Genomic DNA, 22,144 nt, shown 5'->3' with positions numbered 1-22,144 from the left:
ATATACTAGAGTACTTTTTTCTAGATTAAACAAAAAACAAAACTTAACAAAAAATGGATATTTAGAACCACAAGTACATAATACAGGTATCGATTATAACAGAAAATTTGTCGATGGGTACAATATTGATACGCAAAAATTAGGCAATATTAATCATAATAAAATAAACTTGGAATACAAAAATATTGCAATGCGTAACCAGGAAATGGCAAGTATTTTTTTTTCATGGATCTATCTATATATTTTTGAACCAAAATAGCTAGAACATGTGAATGTTAAACGTACAAATCTTTTATCTACTCTATCTATGTGTATAAAAATGTGGAAATATATTAATTATCACATTCGTATCCACCAGCTTTTATTGTAGCAGCATGATAGAATAACCTCAAAAACCTACTCCATTCTTCATCATTGAATTTCATTGTCATTCCTATAAATTTTACTAGCTGAAACTGCAGCTTTACCAGCGTGATATTAATAAAATACAAACATCCGATCCCCGTTTTATCCCGTTAGGAGAGGAGTTTCGTAAGATCCGTTTTAGCGTATGTTTACACCCTATAAGGAACCTACCTGCCAAATATCAAGTTTGTAGATGTTATAATTACTGGTATTTCATTTCTTCTTCTTTCTTTTATATATATATAGATTTACGCCCATTCATTCCCGCCAACTAGCTTACAATTATCTTCTTAATCATCATTAGATAGGATTTGAAATAACATATCTGTTTAAATTACAGAATAAATTAATATTACCCGCAAACGCAGAGAGTAGTCCAACTTTGAACCATGATTCATCGCAGTCTTTTGATAATTTACAAGTGCTGGATGTAAGGCAACATCATCAGAATCCTGCCAAGTAAGTTACTAGAGAAACATATTTATTCAATTACAAAGCAAATTTTATTTTTCGTATTATGTTTATTTTAATATATATAAGTGTGACAGTAATGAAAAAAAAATACAATTAAGATTCTCAAAACTACGGTACTGTTGTAACTCAAGATACTTGTCAAGAATTTGCATGAGGTGGTTACATGAGATTTAGGTGTGAAGCTTGATTAACTATAATATTTTTTTGTATTTTTAGGTCCATTCGAGTTCTTTCAGAATTGGAAAATGCGCAAATTCAACCAAGTTTTAATCCTTATGTAAGAATGCCGCGACTTCATCTGAATATAGCACGTGCTTACAACTATGCACGAACGCCAGTCGATACGACTGCATATGGAGACAAAAACTTCTTTAGGATTCACAATAAACAAACCAACGTGAAACTAGTGAAAACGCCCTTCATACAAAAAACATTTCTATTTCCACGGAACAATTAATAATTATGATATAACTAGATTACCAAGAAATTATTATTTATTAAGTTATAATAAGTATTAATAAAGTATATAAAAATATCCCTGTTTTCAGACTTTATTTAATTTCTTTTAATTTTTTAATATTTAATTTACATTTTTTTTTTCATTACCATTTTCTCCTCTGTTAACCAATTTGCTTATTTCACAAATTATGGTGTTGGGGGAAAAAAGGTAGAATGTTATTTCCGAACTGATGGTATATTTTTATGTTTAACTTAATTAACTACTACTTGAATACCGAATAATCTAATTTTGATTTTTATCATAGTCAAATAGCGACCACTAGACAAACACTAACAATAAACAATAACAATTATTGTGTTAACGTCACTGTAGATGTTTTTTTATCGCACAATGTTTAAATAGTATACTCCTTTACTAATTTATTTATATTTCTATAATTGTACTAACAATTACATAATCATGATATTATTTTCCATTTCGAAGTCTTGACTTTTCGTATAGAATTCTAGCGAATTTACTAAAGCTTTCATTCACTGGACCAGGGCCAAGGTCATTAAACTAGTTCTTCTAAGTTGATTGCGCCGACAAAGTCACTATAAAGCCAGTAAGCCAATGTAAAAAAAACATTCAGTGATCAAACACGAAGCAATAATCAACACAATGTTCTCCAAAGTGAGTAAATATTGAAATTTAATTTTAAAAGTTACATGAACTTTTAACCTTACTCGCTATATTTAATATCAAATTTATTTCACAGCTGGTAGCTCTTTGCGCTGTAGTGGCGGTGTCCTCGGCCGGACTCCTGCCCGCTCCTGTACACTACTCTTCCGCGTCTGCCGTCTCTTCTCAGAGCATTGTACGTCATGACGAACACTCTACTCCCGTCACCAAGCTAGCCCTTGCGGCCCCAGTCGCGTACCACGCTGCACCCGCCACTGTGGCTTACCACGCTGCCCCCGCCGCCGTTTCCTACCACGCTGCCCCTGCGGCCGTCACCTACCACGCAGCTCCTGCTCCCGTTGCCTACCACGCCGCTCCTGCTTCCATCGCCTATCACGCCACTCCCGTTGCTAAAGTGATCGCCCAGCCTGAGGAAATCGTAAGTTGTTTTGCATCTATGAACGTTTTACTAATTCACAGAGTATATCATTAAGAATCATTAAATTATAATGCTTCTTGTCTGCCTGCAGGCTTACCCCAAATACGAGTACAATTACTCTGTTGCTGACGGACACACCGGTGACAACAAGCAACAACAAGAATCTCGTGATGGTGATGTCGTCAAGGGATCATACTCCTTCCACGAAGCCGATGGCTCCATCAGAACTGTGGAGTACACCGCTGACGACCACAGCGGTTTCAACGCCGTAGTACACAACACCGCTCCCACCGCTGCCCCTGCTTACGTCAAGGCCGCACCCGTCATCGTCAAGACCCCCGTCTACGCCGCCCCAGCTCTCCACTACTACCACCATTAAGCATCATATACGTCAACGCTACTCTTTATACCAAATGATATTAAAGTATTTAAATAAAAATATATGAATAACACATAAAAATCTTAAAATAGCAGTATTTATTGTTCTAACCCACGAACAAATAACTATTTGGAAATCTTTAAAAATTAATTGCAATAATTATTATTATAAATATATAATTTAATGTTTTGCAACGAAATATGCGTAAAGATTTCACAATTATATGATAGTGCACCAATATGTATGTAAGCTCACTCTCATGATAATATTATTTTTATTATTTTAAACATTATAAGAAATACCATAAATTATTTGTAAATTAGTTATTTGAATGCAAAGATTTCATTTTATGAATTTAATTGTGTAATTTTGAAGGCAAAAATCGTCCACACAAGATGAGGACCAATGAGTCTCTAAACGCCTCTTTCTCATTTGAGTAGTGAGTTTGTTTAATTTAAATTATAAAATTGAAAAGCCACTACTTACAGTATTTCGTACATTCTTCAATAAGCGTGTAGTAGCAGATCGCGGCCAAGAAGATCATTAAGCTACCGTTTGAAAAATATAGGAATCAAACCCATAGTATCTGAATACCTATGTTATACGGAAACAAACCAGTGAATTGAGTTTCACGAACCAAACACTTTCTCAAATGGTAAATATGAGTATTGGCGTTAAATACGAGAAGCGATTGCAATTAAAAAATATAATAAACGTAAAACTACTTCATTTTCAAAAAATTCACATTTGCGGTCCGTTTATGTTAGTATAGCGTGCTCATAACTTGATTGTGAAAATAAATTTGGCAAGGGTGTAGTGGAGGAGACGAAAGAAACTCATACAGTCGATATCAGAGGTGTGCCAAATTTCAAGTCATCAGACTTGGGACTTGAAATAATAAAAAGATTATGATAGGTGTTAAAACCCGACTATAATAATAAACAAAATGAATATTATATAAAAGTTTAGAAAATGCGCTACTATAAAAATCTTGCCATTAATTTGGACCCAACATGTAGATACCGTAATAAGCAAAAGCTCAAAATGTGCAGAATGCTAAACATACTATTAATAAACCTAACGTCATTAATTATGTTAACAATATGAATTCCATTTGAATTGATTTGGATTGTAGTGTTGGTTAGAAACTGAGTTAGCAAAAAAAACAAATACTTTTTCTAAATGTCTGATCCTGAGATCATATTAAAAAGACCTCGAGCTCACTTCAGGGCACTAAAATTGGAATTAAAATTAAGAAAAATGAAAAAAAAGAATCCGGAGTCTCCGTAGATTTCCTTTACACGGGTATTTAGTGAAATTATGCAAAAGGATCATAATGATCATTATCATAAAACCACTGTAGAACAGCGAAGCTATCTAGCTTGTCCTTTAATAAGAGAGCAGTTAGCTTAGTCAACAGCATTTGCTTAAAGATATTTACTCCATTATCGATTGCCCTTTTTAGTCTAGCGGTAAGCACATAAAGCCGCAGATTACAGTGGCTTGGATAATATATGGTGTAATATGTACGGCATAGTTAGCCGACTGCGGAGGACATTTTATAGTGTACAAGTCACACTTTTGTATTACACTTAAATTTATTTGCAACATTTGATTTAAAATGTTTCAAAAATTTTTTGTTTTCTTATGACATAGCTGGCAAAAGAGCAGGCTTTCCATCAGGTGAGACTTTACCTGACTGATGCAACACTACATGAGGGCTTGCATATGTGTTGCCGGCCCGAATTATCCGACCCGTTTCATAGGGAACAATTTTTTTGTTGCACATAATTTGGAATCTTTGGAATAGATAACCTATAATAACTATTTGTAATAGATACAAATAGCTGATATAGTACACTGGTTTAGCGTAAATAATCTTAGGCAGAATAATAAAAAAAAAATTGTAAAATTTAGCACACCAAACGTGCAAAATGTAAAACCCGATGTACTTATCAATGGGGAATCGATGGATCCAGTTGAAACAACTGAATTTCTTGGCCTTACTCTTGATGCCAAGTTACAGTGGCTCCCCCTTATAAACGGATTGGCGGGTAGACTGAGTTCTGCATAGAGTCAGTACCTCTTTTGTGGGGCTATGTATACGCTTCTACAACAGGATCCCAGAAAGCGTTCAAAATGCTTCTGTTGCAAAATTTAAAAAAATTGTTAAGGAACGCTTGTGTGCGAAAGGTGCAATTAGTGAGTTTATGTTTGATAGCACACCTTGGGAATGAAACGATCGCCTCCTGGCTGTTTCTACTCATATACAATATATCCCGCTGAGTTTCTTTCGCCGGTTCTCCTCAGATCAGGGTGTTTTCTTTTTCCGAACCGGTGGTAGTGTTTAATTTGACCATCAATAAGATAGTGTAATACTTCTATATTAAATAAAGGAATTTGAGTTTGAGTTTGAGTTTGAGCTATAATAGGTGTTCTTTGCAGAGAGATATGCTGTTTTAGTATGTGTTTAATTATGAGAGTAAGGGAATATAAAGACCAACCATGTCTACATATATACTTGTGCACTGTTATAAAAGAACTGTTATAAAAGAGCCGAGATGGCCCAGTGGTTAGAACGCGTGCATCTTAACTGATGATTTCGGGTTCAAACCCAGGCAGGCACCACTGAATTTTCATGTGCTTAATTTGTGTTTATAATTCATCTCGTGCTCGGCGGTGAAGGAAAACATCGTGAGGAAACCTGCATGTGTCTAATTTCAACGAAATTCTGCCACATGTGTATTCCGCCAACCCGCATTGGAGCAGCGTGGTGGAATATGCTCCTCAAAGGGAGAGGAGGCCTTTATCCCAGCAGTGGGACATTTACGGGCTGCTAATGCTAATGCTACTGTTATAAATTCCTGTACTGTTAGGTAGTGTTTATTGTATATTTATTATATCGTATATCTGTTTGCAACTTTAGATTTGAAATTTCATTATTTATAAAAAAAATATTCAATCAGTTATTTGTTCGAGGGTTTTAAGAATAAATACTGTTTATATTTAAATACTTTAATATCATTTGGTTTAAAGAGTAGCGTCGAAGTATATAGTGCTTAATGGTGGTAGTACTGGAGAGCTGGGGCGGCGTAGACGGGGGTCTTGACGACGACGGGAGCAGCCTTGATGTAAGCCGGGGCAGCGGTGGGAGCTGTGTTGTGTACTACGGCGTTGAAACCGCTGTGGTCGTCAGCGGAGTACTCCACAGTTCTGATAGAGCCATCGGCTTCGTGGAAGGAGTATGATCCCTTCACGACATCACCATCACGAGATTCTTGTTGTTGCTTGTTGTCACCGGTGTGTCCGTCAGCAACGGAGTAATTGTACTCGTATTTGGGGTAAGCCTGCAGGCAGATAAGAAACATTATAATTTAATGATTCTTAATTATATACGCTGTAAATAAGTAAAACGTTCATAGATGCAGAACAACTTACGATTTCCTCGGGCTGGGCGATCACTTTAGCGACGGGAGCGGCGTGGTAGGCGATGGAAGCAGGAGCGGCGTGGTAGGCGACGGGAGCAGAGGCAGCGTGGTAGGTGACGGCAGCGGGGGCAGCGTGGTAGGCAACGGCGGCGGGGGCAGCGTGGTAAGCCACGGTGGCGGGTGCAGCATGGTAAGCGACTGGGGCTGCGAGGGCTAACTTGGCGACGGGAGTAGCGTGTTCGTCATGACGTACAATGCTCTGAGAGGAGACAGCAGATGCGGAAGAGTAGTGTACAGGGGCCGGCAGAAGTCCGGCCGAGGCCACCGCCACTACGGCGCAAAGAGCTACCAGCTGTAAAATAAATTTGATATTAAGTATCGTCAATAAGGTTAAAAGATCATGTTACTTTTAAAATTAAATTTCAATATTTTTTATTACTTTGGAGAACATTGTGTTGATTATTGCTTCGTGTTTGAACACTGAATGATTTCTTCGTATTGGCTCACTGGTTTTATAGTGACTTTATCGGCGTAATCAACTTAGGAGAACTTGTTTGATGACCTTGGCCCTGGTAAATTATGCTGAAAGCTTTATTACATTCACTCTACTAGTATTCTATGTATGAATAGAAAATGAGAATCGAAAATAATATCAAGACAAAAAACATATTTCAAAATTTTAATTATTTGTATACTCGGCGTAAACTATATGGATGATACATAATTATTGGAGCAAAATAAAACAGAAATGCAAACTTTTTTTTTTTTAATTGTTAAAACTAACTCTTCAAATATTGGTTAATAAATGTTTATTGAATAATAACATAGTAGCATAACAATATATACTTTTAAAGCACATATTTTGGTTACAACGCATAGTGATATATATATATATATATATATTACACTAAATATACAATTATTAAATTAGTCACTTAGGAAATTGAAAATAATAATACATTTCGTACTTTTAATAAGTACAAGTTGCAACGAATACATTTGGTAATTGATAATTCAGTATTTATTTTTCTAAGTCAAAATGATTCATTTTTACGTTCAATGTTAATAAGTGTTTTTCTTATCACGGGAGTTTTCACTTGTTTTTCATAGTATTGTTTAGTTTGAGCCCTGCCATTTTTGTATCGTCATTTAACAAACTATATTAAGTGAAGCTACAACCCGAATGTAGATTCTACCGAAAACAACCGGTAAGAAACTCAGTAGTTTAAAAATACAGTCATGTTAGTTAAATACAATTATACATGTATATAACACATCCTGCCAGGAAGTCAACAAGTATTTAAGTTTTTACTTACCATTTGAGTTCCTATTGACTGGCGCTAGCTACAATAAGCTCCAACGCTTGTCCTCCAATGTAGGAGGGCCTCGACCCAGCAGTACGACATTAACAGGCTATTACTGTGTTTACACTCACACATGTGTACTCACATATTCATACATATGTGAAGGACATTTCGTTCTGCACTAACCTTTCTTGAGTATTATATTTACTGACGTATATTTATATTCGAGACTTGTTTTAAAATATTTCGAATAACCCGATCACCCGTTTCGCATATGGCTGAATTTCATTGAAATCCAGCATGTGCATAAATGCTCACGATGTTTCCTTTGCTCCCAATGAGGAGATTATCGAAAATCGATAATTAAGTATGATAAGATCTCGTAACTATATAGGCATAGGTATCCTGTCCTCTTAAATAGAAGGTTTAAAGTTTCGCTGTTCTACGATGGGCTTGCGAATATACCTTTTGAAGAAATTCATTCAATACCTTTGTTTGATATTCACTTGGTGGTAGGGCTTTGTGCAAGCCCGTCTGCGTAGGTACCACCCACTCATCAGATATTCTGCCGCCAAATAGCAATACTCAGTATTGTTGTGTTCCGGTTTGAAGGGTGAGTGAGCCAGTGTAACTACAGGCACAAGGGACGTAACATCTTAGTTCCTCACGTTGGAGGCGCATTGGTGATGTAAGGAATGGTAATTATTTCTTACAACGCCATTGTCTATGGGCGGTGGTCACCACTACCAACAACCATCAACCAACAACCATCAGGTGGCCTATTTTCTCGTCCGCCTACCGATATCAAAAAAAAAACACGGGTGTAATTGCGAGCTCACAACATTAACATAAATGGAAAGCAAATGTTAATTTTTAAGATGATTATAAAGTAGTGTCCAAGTTTTCAGGATGACGAATTAAATCCATTATATAATTTCTTACTACATATTATTATATTATTTCTACTCAATAATTTCAATGGCTTTGCGTACTAAATGGCAGTTATAATATTTTTTGTTTAAAGAGCGTTTCGGTCATGAATCTCAATCTACTGGGGTTTTCTCGAGAAACATAGATTTCAAGATACTGATTTGTTAGTTTATATATTTTTAAACGCCCGTATTTTTAACGTTCATTGGCTGGTGATATTATAGCGCAGTTTTTTGACTCGGTCTGCTATAGCCGCTTAAAATAAAATAAAAATAAAATAAAATAGCCCTTATTTCCAAACCCAATTTGCAATTTACATATTGTTTCCTTTCATCGTCAAATTATATAATACTAATGAAATAAAAATAATAAGATTCATCGAGTCGATATATTTAACGTCAGAAATTCTAGAGATTTATAAATAGTAATGATGTCATGTGAAAAAAGTCAAGTTAGTTTGGCTCTTGGCTTGGCTCCATGGCTTTCCATTTTTGTCTGTCGCTCGCTATCCGCTGCCATATTATCCCTGCATATTTAATTATACCGTCTTCCCAACGTGCTACCTATCTTCCGCGTGTTCGTTTTTCATCCCTCGATTACTAGTTCATGAACCTTTTACTCCCTCATCCGTCAGTAATTCTAGCGGTGTGTCCTGCCCACTTTAGTCTGCATACAGCTTCTACAACGCCTATTAATTGTGTTTCTTTTCTAATTTCGTTTGCTCTTATTCTGTCATTAATTTTGAGGCCTAGCATTGATCTCTCCGTTGCTCTTTGAAATGATCGCAATTTTTAAGCAACTCTTTTTGTTATGGCCAACATTGACATCCGTAGGTTACTGTATTATTATCCATTACCTTTTACTGTATATGAGTACGTATGTCACTTTTAAAAATGTCTTTGTTCATCCATATTTTTTCCGCCCTAATGCAATCCTTCTGTCAATTGGCCTCGGTATAATAAATAAAAGCAATGTATAATGTTTTGTTATATTCCTTGTATTTTTGTACTATTTGTGTAACTGTAATTATATGGTCGATGGTTGAAAACCCCATTCTAAAACCAACTTGTTCTAAGGATTGTTGTAAATAAATTTAATCACTAAGGAATCTTGTTAACTGGTATTTGTTAATATTTTTAAAATAATGAAAACGTCAACATCATGACAGCGAGGGAATATAAGGAACACGTATACACCTCTACACGAATACTTGTGCGATATTATAATATAATACCGCACTATGGGTAGTCTTTCTATTTATTTGCAAGCATTGATTGTAAATTTAAATATTTAAACATAATATAAACAAAATAATAAATTTTCAATTAGTTGTTTGTAAGGTCTTGATAATAAATACTGCTCTTTTGATATTCATATATGTTATTCACATATATTTATTGAAATACTTTAGTATAATTTGGTATAAATAGTAGCGTTGAAGTATATAATACTTAATGGTGGTAGTACTGGAGAGCTGGGGCGGCGTAGACGGGGGTCTTGACAACGACGGGAGCAGCCTTAATGTAAGCAGGGGCAGCGGTGGGAGCTGTGTTGTGTACTACGGCGTTGAAACCGCTGTGGTCGTCAGCGGAGTATTCCACAGTTCTGATAGAGCCATCGGCTTCGTGGAAGGAGTATGATCCCTTCACGACATCACCATCACGAGATTCTTGTTGTTGCTTGTTGTCACCGGTGTGTCCGTCAGCAACAGAGTAATTGTACTCGTATTTGGGGTAAGCCTGCAGGCAGATAAGAAACATTATAATTTAATGATTCTTAATTATATACGCTGTAAATAAGTAAAACGTTCATAGATGCAGAACAACTTACGATTTCCTCGGGCTGGGCGATCACTTTAGCGATGGGAGCGGCGTGGTAGGCGATGGAAGCAGGAGCGGCGTGGTAGGCGACGGGAGCAGGGGCTGCGTGGTAAGTGACGGCCGCGGGGGCAGCGTGGTAGGCAACTGCGGCGGGGGCAGCATGGTAAGCCACGGTGGCGGGGGCAGCGTGGTACGCGACTGGGGCTGCGAGGGCTATCTTGGCGACGGGAGTAGCATGTTCGTCGTGGCGTACAATGCTCTGAGAGGAGACGGCAGACGCGGAAGAGTAGTGTACAGGGGCCGGCAGGAGTCCGGCTGAGGCCACCGCTACTACGGCGCAAAGAGCTACCAGCTGTAAAATAAATATAATGTTAAATATTGTTACACAATTTAAAAGTTCATGAAACTTTAAACTTCAGTATTGTACTCACTTTGGAGAACATTGTGTTGATTATTGCTTCGTGTTTGAACACTGAATGATTTCTTCGGATTGGCTCACTGTTTTTATAGTGACTTAATCGAACTCAACATCAACTTAGAAGAACTTGTTTAGTGACCTTGGCCCTGGTCCAACGTATGAAAGCTTTATTACATTCACTATACTAGTATTCTGTACGAAAATAGAAATGCGAATTAAATTAATACCAAAATAAAAAAATATATATTATAAATTAGTTAATTAGTTTAATCTTTATGTGGAAAGACAACTATGTGCAATAAACATTATTCGTTTTTTTCCCAGTGGCTGCTTTTCGACCATTATAATTATTGGAGAAAAGAAAAGGTTTTATGAAAGTTTAATAGTAATTATTAATAAATATACAATACCTTTTTTAATCACTATTACTTAGAGAAATAAATACGTATAATTAAATACGACTTTTTATAATTATAAATTTTTAACGTTGAAGATTATAAAATGAGCCTGAGAGTATATTTTGTTAAATGTATCAACTTATTAATACGTAAATTTCTCATTGCTGTGCAAAATAAATTATCAATCAATTATGTATATGTTATAAGATGACACATTTTTTCTTATAGATTGAAACGTATGTAATTATCAAGTGCTTATCAATTATTTTATTATACAAATAAAAAATAAAACATCAGCTTAAGATGAAAGAGCCGAGATCGCTCAGTGGTTAGAACGCGTGCATCTTAACCGATGATTGCGGTTTCGAACCCAGGAAAGCATCACTGAATTTTCATGTGCTTCATTTGTGTTTATAATTCATCTCGTGCTCGGCAGTGAAGGAAAATATCGTGAGGAAACCTGCATGTGTCTAATTTCAACGAAATTCTGCCACATGTGTATCCATCAATCCACATTGGAGCAGCGTCGCGGAATATGCTCCAAACCTTTTCCTTAAAGGTAGACGATGCCTTAGTCAAGCAGTGGGAAATTTACAGGCCGTTAATGTATGTTCATTTTAATTAAAAAATGATTTATTTGTGTAATAAGAGAGTTTTCGCTTGTATTATTGTATTGTGGTATCTAGACACGCGGTAGCGTGTCAGCCAAGTTCTAGTAACAGAACTGGCGAGCAGCACCGTGTGTAATATTACACGAACCATTTGGAGCCACTTTTGACCTTCTCATAACTCAAAAACTCTTTGACATAAATGTGTCAATTTTGGCTCATATATTGAGACTTGCGAGATACATATGTGTTCCAAATTTCATAAACGCATCTCAAACGGTTATTTAGATATTAACGTCTAAAAATCGTCATTTTTATCACTGACTGACCTATAGATCAAAACTACCTACCTACTTCCAAGTGACCTAGAAAATTGAAATTTGGCATGCAGGTAGATAATTAGGCCAATATAAAGGAAAAAATCTGAAACTGGTAATTTTTTATCATTTGATTATAATTTTTCATTTTATTGGGTCTATAGGAACACTTATACTTAGTTCCTGTAATAACTGTAAAAAGAAAATGCTTATTGCTTGGAAGAACAGTATCGAGCAAGCATGCTGATTTCAGCAAAGAACTGGTGATTGGGTCCAATGGGAAAATAGAGAAAGTACATTGGGGATGTCGAACACCAATAGCGCACGTAAAATAATAATTCAATTTAAACATAATTTAATTTGCGAACTAGAAGTCAAAACCAAGTTACAGATATTAAGTAATGTACATATATGTTCAAAGGAAACAATTCTCTATTTGCTTAGCATATTCTACTACTATACATAAATCACAAGGCCTTCGCCTTGACGATGCTCTTTTCGACATAGGCTCCTCTATATTAAGTAAAGAGCAGGCTTACGTTGGCCTCTCTAGAGTTAAAAACTTAGATGGAGTTCATCTTATCAATTTAGGTCCAAGTCAAATGAAGACACAAGAGAACTCTATTGTAGAGTATAACCGTTTGCGCACGTTATATCACCCCTACTTGGGCAAATTAAGTATAAACAGAAAACGCGTTAAAAAATCCGGACACTGAATGGGCAATTCACTCGAACATTTCAGAGGTACCTACAAGAAAAATAAGAACGTATAAAAAAAAGACAATTATACCCCGTAAACATAAGAAAATAGAATAGTTTAACAAAAACCATATGGTATTAATTTTGTTATTAATAAGTACCTACTAATAATTTATATACAAAAAGTAGTGATATCCCATCAAAAACGTAAATGTAAAAATGAGAGCCAAGTTAAATATTATGATATATACCTTGGTTGTTGTCTTCAACGACAAAAGAAGTGAGATCTAAATTTGTGCCAAGTTAAATAGTCCTTTCTGAAATTTATTTATAACTACATAAAATATCATTTCTTCTTATAACTTGGGGTAATATATTGTTGCCTAAGGTCTGACTTGGCTAGTTCTCATATACGAATTATATTATAGCCTTCGTAAGTTCTAAGCCTGTTAACAAAACAAATAATTATAAACACAAATTAAGCACGCAAATATTCAATGGTACTTGTCTGGATATGAACTCGCAATATTTAGATTCATGTCTTCTAGTGACTGGACCATCGAAGCTCTTAATGTACGTTAATACTAACTAAGCAATACTGAGCTGTCCTCCATTCTTCTTTGATGTTCTGAGTTATAATTTGTTATTCTAAACACAAACTACAATTTGTGTTTATAAACATATAAGAACTAGCCAAGTCAGACCTTAGGCAACAATATATTACCCCAAGTTATAAGAAGAAATGATATTTTATGTAGTTATAAATAAATTTCAGAAAGGACTATTTAACTTGGCACAAATTTAGATCTCACTTCTTTTGTCGTTGAAGACAACAATCAAGGTATATATCATAATATTTAACTTGGCTCTCATTTTTACATTTATGTTTTTGATGGGATTGTTTATTTTAGGCCCTCCAAACGCATTTTGATAGTATTTTAAGACGTATTACCTAGTACTCGTGCAAATTTAATAATAAAGTCAGGAAGTAATGAAGTCTAAATGAAGTCATGTTAACTTACAATACGGATTTAAAACATGTCACCATTGTATCCACCAACCCAGAATGGCACAGTGTGGTGGAAAAGCTCCAAAACTAATGCTCAGAAGATGAGGAGGCCTTGGCCCAGCAGTATGACATTTACAGGATATTGTAGGTTATTTGACTCAACATATTTTAATAGGTTTTCACTGTTTTTGTATGCTTACTTAGCTAACGCTAACCAAACATTAGGAGAGATCAATATAATGTACTAGAAAATTTTAGGTCAAATATACACATTAAAGAAAATGATTAATTTTTAATCAATATTTCACAACAAAATGACGTCTCAAACCATTTTTTGTATTATTAATATATCTCATTTATGTTAGAATAATACAAATGCTAAGCACAATTCTTCTTTTAGTGACATAATAAATTGCGTAATTTATTGTATGTAATTAGCATTTAGACTTACTAATACACACACAAACACACACACACATATATATACACACTTGTGAGTGTGTGTGTATATAGCTTGCTTTTAGCGTTGCGTTAATTTTATTGTAATTATAGCTTATATTAAGTTATAAAATAATAAAGATATTAATGAAAAACTATTTCATTAACATATGAACATACGGAAAAGACAATGGTCGCTTCTGATACGTTCTGGCGAACGGAGGAAAAAACGTAACAACTTATAATAGGCAAACTTAACAACGAAGATTAAAATAAAAGGCGAAAGTGTGCGTTTTTTTCTACAAAATATTCGTTTTTAGGCGAAGAAATCACTTGTACACACACTTACACTCTGGAATATATTTTAAAAAATTTATTTAAAAATGATTACAATTGTGAATTTCAGAGTTGATGTTCTTAAGACCACAATGCCGCTATAAAGCTAAGATCGTAAATTTTATAAATATCTTGCGAATAATCTCCATTTATATGTTATTTCATCATGTATAATTTTTGCAAGCGTTTCAATTTCTTTTAAGAACACGACTATATTAGTGACTGTAAAATTAGATTTCTCAAAATGACCGGGGGCAAGGCCGTTCATTTAAACCAGCTCTATAATCTAATCGCGCCTAATACATGAACTATAAAACCAGTAAGATAACTTGTACAGATCATTCAGTGATCAAACACGAAGCAATAACCAACACAATGTTCTCCAAAGTGAGTATAATATTTAAGTTAAATGTTTCATTTACTTTTATATTGTGTAAAAATATTTAACATCAAATTTATTTCACAGCTGGTAGCTCTTTGCGCCGTAGTAGCGGTGGCCTCAGCCGGACTCCTGCCGGCCCCTGTACACTACTCTTCTGCGTCCGCTGTCTCCTCTCAGAGCATCGTACGTCACGACGAGCACGCTACTCCCGTCGCGTACCACGCTGCACCCGCCACCGTGGCTTACCACGCTGCCCCCGCCGCCGTTGCCTACCACGCTGCCCCTGCTGCCGTCACCTACCACGCTGCCCCTGCACCCGTCGCCTACCACGCCGCTCCTGCTTCCATCGCCTACCACGCCGCTCCCGTCGCTAAAGTGATTGCCCAGCCTGAGGAAATCGTGAGTTATTTCACATCTTTGTATCTAAACAATAATGTCTGATTTATAGTATGGTATCAATAATGATAATTATGATGATGATGTTCGATAATTTATCTTATCTATCTCTTCTGCAGGCCCACCCCAAATACGAGTACAATTACTCTGTTGCTGACGGACACACCGGTGACAACAAGCAACAACAAGAATCCCGTGATGGAGATGTCGTGAAGGGCTCATACTCCTTCCAAGAAGCTGACGGCTCCATCAGAACTGTTGAGTACTCCGCTGACGACCACAGCGGTTTCAACGCCGTAGTACACAATAGCGCCCCCACCGCTGCCCCCGCTTACATCAAGGCTGCTCCCGTAGTCGTCAAGACCCCTGTCTACGCCGCCCCAGCCCTTCAATACTACCATCATTAAGCATTATGTACTATGCATATGCGTAGTTGACCTGTAAATACCTATTTATTGTAAAGTATATCTATTTCAATATATAGTTGAAATTTAAACTTAAAACGTGTTTACTTACAATTCTAACCAACAATCTTTTATTTAAAAAAAAAAAAAAAAAAACATTTATTGCTTATCAGAATATTATAATTTTTAGGAGCTTACTTAAAGTTCAGGACTACTTTTTAATTAATATTTTTGATAATAATACAAACCTTTTTAACTAAACTAAATGAAAATGTCGAGACTGACCATTATTCAGAAAAAAAAGAACTGCAATGAAAAATAAAATTATAGCCGGGAAATTAAATTTATGTAGAGTCTCTGATTCGTGTCTAATTAAAGTTTGAAATTAATATTTTTTTTTTCATTTGTGATTTAAGTTTTTGTCACGAATAGTATTGATTGATTATTAGTCTCTTAAGCTCAACAAAAGTTTCGTAACAATATATATAGATGGTCTAAATATGCCGCTCAAGTTGTGGCATTGGTGCGGGAAGGCTTGGATCAACGAACGATTCCTTAAAATTTAAATTTAATTTAAACAAATCTCGAACAACCATCCGTCGTCGTGACAACCAACGATTTATTGTTTCCAACATTCAACTTCCCTACGAAAGTTGAATGAAGTGCGTGGAGTAAAAGTGAGTGTACTATCAACAAGAGGAGGCTTGAGAAAGAAGAAGAAAACAAAGCTGTCTACAGCTGACAAGCTCGTTTAAAATTTGCGCGTGAGCATCTTAATTGAATTGAATTGCAATTGGCCTCGATATTATTCACCGCTAACTGTAGGACAGGTTTAAATATTTCTGACGATTGCCGAATAGTCCATCATCGAGGTGGGGAGAGACATGCTCAAAGTTTCATTGAGAGCGTGTTTTTTTTGGAGGCGGTTCGTGTATGGTATGGGGTGTTATTTCGAGGATTGGGCGAACGGAACTTGTGTCCATCAACATAGTTCGTCCAAATGGAAGAAGAGGTGGTTTGACGGCACAACGTTATATAACAGGCGAAAATTTTACTGTAATGCTCTTGCATTGCACGACCCCACGTCGCTGCACAAGTTCGTCAATATTGCGAAGAGGTCGGGATACATAGCATGAAATCGCCGTCACGTAGCCCGGATTCTAATCCCATTAAGCATGTTTGGGACGGTTTAAATAAAAAGCTGTATATGTGAGATATCCTGTGCCCTCAACAGTGGCAGCACTAAGAACAGCGATTTTACAAGAGGTGAACCATATACCGCAAAACCGTTTAAACCCTAATCAGATCTACGTGAAACCGATTAGAATCTGTAAAAAGGGAACGTGGAGGTAATACACCTTATTAAAGGAAAAAAACCTGTGATTACACTTTTGTGTTGTTCAAAAAATGTTCAAAAAAATAAAATGAATGATCCATTCCAGTATAGAAACATACACTTAATGATATAATACAAGGCTGTTATGAAGTTAACGAATGAAATATAGGTTTCAATTTAAAATTTTATAAAAAGTTTGAATACTCAGTTAAAATGTTTATTTCAAAGGCGTCTTAAATATGAATACCTCAGTGTACGTCGTAATATAATAGTATAACACCCACAATCCTATTTTAAAGATATTAATCTTAAAATAACGAGAACCGAAACACGACATGATTTTTTTCATTCGTAACTAATGGACACAAGACACATTTTTTTTTGTGGAAAATAATAAAGTTCGTCGTATGCTATTCTTTATATTTTTAGGTAATAAATAAGTTTAAAACAACAATAAAAAAGACGAGAAAAAAAAAGGAAACGTAACAAATAAATGATAAATGTAATCCAAAACTAATAAAAGCTTCAGAAATAAGAATACGGTATAGATTTGCTTGCATAAAAACACAAAATATACATATATACGTGTTGTTTTACATACAAAATATCAAAGTTCATTTGTCATTCATTTGAAATTGCTAATATTAATAGTTTTAATGATGAATCATCCTCTTGTTCATTCATGTTCATAACCATCACACGCTATACATTTATGACGTAACACAGCTAAAGCCGTAAAACTATTCCAAAATATTCTCAATAGAGTTTGAAAAAGTTGAATAGAATTTCGACTCTGGCGACGTCGTTGCATGTTTGACCATTACAGAGCAGGCAAATAACGGAGCAAATAATTCCTGCTTTCATGCAGCCAAAAGCAGCCCCACATTTTTCCTTTAAATTTGCACAAAATTAGTTTTATAAGTTCTATTGGAGCGGGTTCGATTGTAGTGCAAATTGGTTCCAGTTCGTAATTAGTCTGTGGGCAACTCCATTCCTGAGGATATTTGTAAAATCCGAGTCAAGTTTGTTCCTGTAGATATGTTCGAAATCGCACTCCCCAAATTTTTGCCTTTTTTCTCGATATATTAATAACAGTAAACGAAACGTGGAAAATGCAAAGGACAACAATTTTATTGTAGATCGTAAAAAAGCAACAAAGAAAGGATTCCACTAAAATTTTATGTACATATCTCAACGGAGAACCGACTTATCATAAAAATGTAAATATAACCCTTTGATAAGATGTCGAAAATTGCACAAGGCTTTTTTGGTCAATACTTTAAAGTGGCCTAGAAAAGTTAAACCTATAATTTTTCTAGGCCCCCTCCACGTTTTAATAATATTTGGCTTCCTCGGTTCATTTGCTTTCTTTTTTTTCGTTTTTCCCGACGTAATGACTGGTCTATAGACTATATTTTTTATTTTGAGATTTAAAAAACCTTTTTATTTAGTTATTTTATTACAAATATAAATTGTGAATGTGTAAGCGAGTGCACTTTATAGTAATTGTAAAAAAAAAAGAAATTACATTTAACATAAAAATAATTATCATTTATTATTAATCAGTAGATTAATATTTTTTTTTACATACATTAGAAACCCGTAAATTTCCCACTGCTGGGATAAAGGCCTCCTCTCCCTTTGAGGAGAAGGTTTGGAGCATATTCCACCACGCTTCTCCAATGCGGGTTGGCGGAATACACATGTGGCAGAATTTCGTTGAAATTAGACACATGCAGGTTTCCTCACGATGTTTTCCTTCACCGCCGAGCACGAGATGAATTATAAACACAAATTAAGCACATGAAATTTCAGTGGTGCATGCCTGGGTTTGAACCCGAAATCATCGGTTAAGATGCACGCGTTCTAACCACTGGGCCGTCTCGGCTCTCTATTAATATTATTTTATTTAAATTAATTATTTGCATGCAATTAAAAACTATTTTCAATTACGCCGGAAAAGTAGAACTTCCTGCGCGTAAATAAGTACCCACACCTTTTTTTATTTCAACTTAATTGCCAATAGTTTTGATGACGTATGAAATGTAATGATTCGACCAATTACAAATTTTGCTTATTGTAACGAAATATCATCTCGGTTACATTTTTTTGATATGGTTAATTATATGTATATGTTTTGCTCAAATTTCGATAACCAAACATGTATTTAAAAGAACTAAAGAAGAAATATGTATAAAATATGACACGATTAAAGAGATCAAAAGAGAAATATCTGTAATAAAAAAAAGATTATTATATATTATATTTCCATTAGTGATCTTGAAACAGTAGTAATATCTAATTTTATATCAAGTATCCATTTTAGCTCCTACTCTTATGTCAGGTATACATTTTACACACTTTACATATAAAAAACATAATTTAGCCATTGAATAATTAATGGCTCGGCTGAATAGAAATATTCTAAAAGCTAATAAAATGAAAAATTCCTTATTATTTTCTAATACTTTTACTTTTTTCTGTTACTTTTGAACACAATTTAAATTAAATTAATTCCGCATATCTCCGTACAGAATATATGTCTCAGACGTGGCAGAAATAAGTTTGGTCGAAATTTAACAAATTATATCTCGGATAGCGAACGGCCAATTATATTTGTACTTAAGTGTCCTAAACAAATATTCTCCTCATATAACATTGCTATTTCATACAGTTTTTCCTTATTGGTTGAACTTTGTAGTTATTATACCATTCCAGAGGATTGTAAGATGTTGGTTCGTAGTTATTAAGCTATCTTACCTTTCACCGAACGACAGTTCGAAATAAAAACTAAAAGTATCAGTTTTTTAATCATCTCAATTTAATATTCATCATTATATATATAATACGTATGTGTATGTAATGAGTCTGGCCGGAACACGTCTACTGCTGGAAAAGGCTTGCCCCATGGATTTCCACGATGGTTGCTCTGCCTCTAATCGCATCAAACGACTTCTCACGTTTCTCACAAGAATGTTAATCCACCATAAAGGTCTGCCCGCGCTTCTTCTTCCAGATCGTGGGGGTCAAAGAAATTACGGAAATCCTATTAATTCAATAGGGCCGTGACTGTGTCCATTGCAAAGTCATAATTTTGAAGTAAATCGGCATTTTATATACCTCTTAGTTGTAGCCCGCGGCTTCGCTTGCTTTTAAGGGGTTGCTAATAAAATATTAGCCTGTTTTCTTTCATGGAGTTCAAGCTTGCATCATACCTAATTCATCAAGTTTGGTTCAGTGATTTGGCCATAAAAGACAGAGCTACTTTTGCATTTAAAATATTTCTGTAGATGTCCGAAATACCTATACTTACCTAATCACTTATATTCGAAATAAACCATTCATGTTTTTCCAAATGATCTATGTCAAATTTAATTACGATCAGTGGTTCAGTCACGTCGAGCTAATAAGCAAACGAACAGAATTAAATTCTAGTTTATATCATACTTTGTATGTAATCATACAACAACTAAATATTTAAGAATATATTAGTGAATGTTATATTAGATTTCTCAAATTTACCAGGGGCAAGGTCATTCACTTGAACAGGTTCTTGCTCCTAATATTTTTGCATCGATTAATTCTCTATAAAACCAGTAAGCTAAGGGATAGAAATCATTCGGTGATCAAACACGAAGTAATAATCAACACGATGTTCTCCAAAGTAAGTAAAATATTGAAGTTAAAAGTTTAATGAACTTTTAACTCGTGTGACGATGGTTAAGATCAAATTTTATTCTCACAGCTGGTAGCTCTTTGCGCTGTAGTGGCGGTGTCCTCGGCCGGACTCCTGCCTGCTCCTGTGCACTACTCTTCAGCGTCCGCCGTCTCCTCTCAGAGCATCGTACGTCACGATGAGCACGCGACTCCCGTCGCCAAGCTAGCCATTGCAGCCCCAGTCGCGTACCATGCTGCCCCCGCCACCGTTGCCTACCACGCTGCTCCCGTAGCCGTTGCCTACCACGCTGCACCCGCCTCCGTCACCTACCACGCTGCTCCTGCCCCCATCGCCTACCACGCCGCCCCAGCTTCCATCGCCTACCACACCGCTTCCGTCGCTAAAGTGATTGCCCAGCCTGAGGAAATCGTGAGTTATTTCACATCTTTGAATCTATACAATAATATCTGATTCCTAGTATGATATCAATGATGATGATGATGATCGATAAATTTTCTTATCTATCTCTTCTGCAGGCCCACCCCAAATACGAGTACAATTACTCTGTTGCTGACGGACACACCGGTGACAACAAGCAACAACAAGAATCCCGTGATGGTGATGTCGTGAAGGGCTCATACTCTTTCCAAGAAGCTGATGGCTCCATCAGAACTGTTGAGTACTCCGCTGACGACCACAGCGGTTTCAACGCCGTAGTACACAACACCGCCCCCACCGCCGCCCCCGCCTACATCAAGACTGCTCCCATAGTTGTCAAAACCCCTGTCTACGCCACCCCAGCCCTTCAATACTACCATCATTAAGCATTATGTAATACCTATTTATTGTGAAGTATATCTCTATTTCAATATATAGTTAAAAAATCCAAATCACAGTGTTTACTTCCAATTCCCAGTAAAAATTGTTATTTATTTGGCAAAAAAACTAAAAATATTTAATAATAATTTTAAGACAACATTCGATTTTTTTTTTGGTTTATTTCGATTTAAATTTTAGTTAGGGTTATAGGCTTTCCTATAGCAACAAATAGGACGGTTTTTACAAGAGATTTTAACATACATTCTTAAAAAAAGATTCATATTTCATAGCCAAGATAAACTTAAAAATAAGTACCATTAAAAGTAGAATAATTATTTTCAATAATAAGTGTAAATTTTTACTGTTACAATTATAACTCGATCTGCTTGAAAACTTATTATAGCGCCGCCTATCTTTTTTTTTTTTAGCATTAGCAGCCCGTAAATGTCCCACTGCTGGGATAAAGGCCTCCTCTCCTTTTGAGGAGAAGGTTTGGAGCATATTCCACCACGCTGCTCCAATGCGGGTTGGCGGAATACACATGTGGCAGAATTTCGTTGAAATTAGACACATGCAGGTTTCCTCACGATGTTTTCCTTCACCGCCGAGCACGAGATGAATTATAAA

The 22,144-nt window shown here is 35.7% G+C and overlaps 2 protein-coding genes across 4 annotated transcripts; one reads left to right on the top strand and one right to left on the bottom strand.

Annotated features, from left to right (window-relative positions):
* Positions 1–1,987: 1,987 nt before the first annotated feature.
* On the top strand, positions 1,988–21,522 carry LOC125064037 (cuticle protein 8-like). 3 transcript variants are annotated; one of them, XM_047670810.1, is made up of 4 exons: positions 1,988–2,011; positions 2,097–2,210; positions 15,124–15,303; positions 15,420–15,803. In XM_047670810.1, exons 1-4 carry the CDS (start codon positions 2,000–2,002, stop codon positions 15,705–15,707), a joined length of 594 nt encoding a protein of 197 aa, XP_047526766.1. In that variant the 5' UTR covers positions 1,988–1,999; the 3' UTR covers positions 15,708–15,803. The 3 variants fall into 3 exon arrangements, with proteins under 3 accessions (XP_047526766.1, XP_047526767.1, XP_047526765.1); XM_047670811.1 differs by lacking the exons at positions 15,124–15,303; positions 15,420–15,803 and adding exons at positions 2,259–2,438; positions 2,530–2,901; XM_047670809.1 differs by lacking the exons at positions 2,097–2,210; positions 15,124–15,303; positions 15,420–15,803 and adding exons at positions 20,786–21,127; positions 21,235–21,522 and having other exon boundaries at positions 1,989–2,011.
* Positions 9,842–10,742, bottom strand: LOC125064041 (cuticle protein 8-like). Its single transcript, XM_047670817.1, has 3 exons — positions 10,731–10,742; positions 10,310–10,651; positions 9,842–10,218 (listed from the first exon to the last, which is right to left on the bottom strand). Exons 1-3 carry the CDS (start codon positions 10,740–10,742, stop codon positions 9,931–9,933), a joined length of 642 nt encoding a protein of 213 aa, XP_047526773.1. The 3' UTR covers positions 9,842–9,930.
* Positions 21,523–22,144: the final 622 nt, after the last annotated feature.

Source organism: Vanessa atalanta, chromosome 5 (genome assembly GCF_905147765.1).
Source record: "Vanessa atalanta chromosome 5, ilVanAtal1.2, whole genome shotgun sequence".
In the NCBI taxonomy this organism is placed as follows: Eukaryota; Metazoa; Arthropoda; class Insecta; order Lepidoptera; family Nymphalidae; genus Vanessa; species Vanessa atalanta.
Note: the sequence above shows the minus strand (reverse complement) of the source record. Positions and strands in the feature narration are given on the sequence as shown.

Excerpts from the sequence above, each read along its gene's own strand:
- LOC125064037 (XM_047670809.1), top strand. Across the intron at positions 21,128-21,234 it reads TTGCCCAGCCTGAGGAAATC|GCCCACCCCAAATACGAGTA; the intron begins GTGAGTTATTTC and ends TCTCTTCTGCAG.
- LOC125064041 (XM_047670817.1), bottom strand. Across the intron at positions 10,219-10,309 it reads TCGCCCAGCCCGAGGAAATC|GCTTACCCCAAATACGAGTA; the intron begins GTAAGTTGTTCT and ends ATCTGCCTGCAG.